At 65.4% G+C, this 376-nt stretch overlaps 1 protein-coding gene across 1 annotated transcript in view; it reads left to right on the top strand.

The window, feature by feature from the left end:
• Positions 1–376, top strand: part of KMT2D (lysine methyltransferase 2D) — a 31,872-nt gene that overhangs the window by 26,596 nt on the left and 4,900 nt on the right. Inside the window, exon 50 of the mRNA XM_007452349.1 lies at positions 1–359. This exon is cut by the window's left edge and continues 5 nt beyond it. Coding sequence (XP_007452411.1) covers positions 1–359 — 359 coding nt within the window. The remainder of the gene's footprint in view (positions 360–376) is intronic.

Genomic DNA, 376 nt, shown 5'->3' with positions numbered 1-376 from the left:
TGCTGAACCCTTGGCTGAACTTCCAGCTGAACCCTCAGCTGAGCCACCAGTCCCCTCGCCTCTGCCACTTGCCTCGTCCCCTGAATCAGCCCGGCCCAAGCCCCGAGCCCGGCCTTCTGAGGAAGGCGAAGATTCCCGGCCCCCTCGCCTCAAGAAGTGGAAGGGGGTGCGCTGGAAGCGTCTCCGGCTGCTGCTGACCATCCAGAAGGGTGGTGTGCGGCAGGAGGATGAGCGGGAAGTGGCAGAGTTCATGGAGCAGCTTGGCACAGCCCTGCGACCTGACAAGGTGCCTCGAGACATGCGGCGCTGCTGCTTCTGTCATGAGGAGGGGGATGGGGCCACGGATGGGCCCGCTCCCCCGCTGAACCTGGACCTG

Source organism: Lipotes vexillifer, unplaced genomic scaffold, assembly GCF_000442215.2.
Source record: "Lipotes vexillifer unplaced genomic scaffold, Lipotes_vexillifer_v1.1 scaffold422, whole genome shotgun sequence".
Taxonomy (NCBI): Eukaryota; Metazoa; Chordata; class Mammalia; order Artiodactyla; family Lipotidae; genus Lipotes; species Lipotes vexillifer.
Note: the sequence above shows the minus strand (reverse complement) of the source record. Positions and strands in the feature narration are given on the sequence as shown.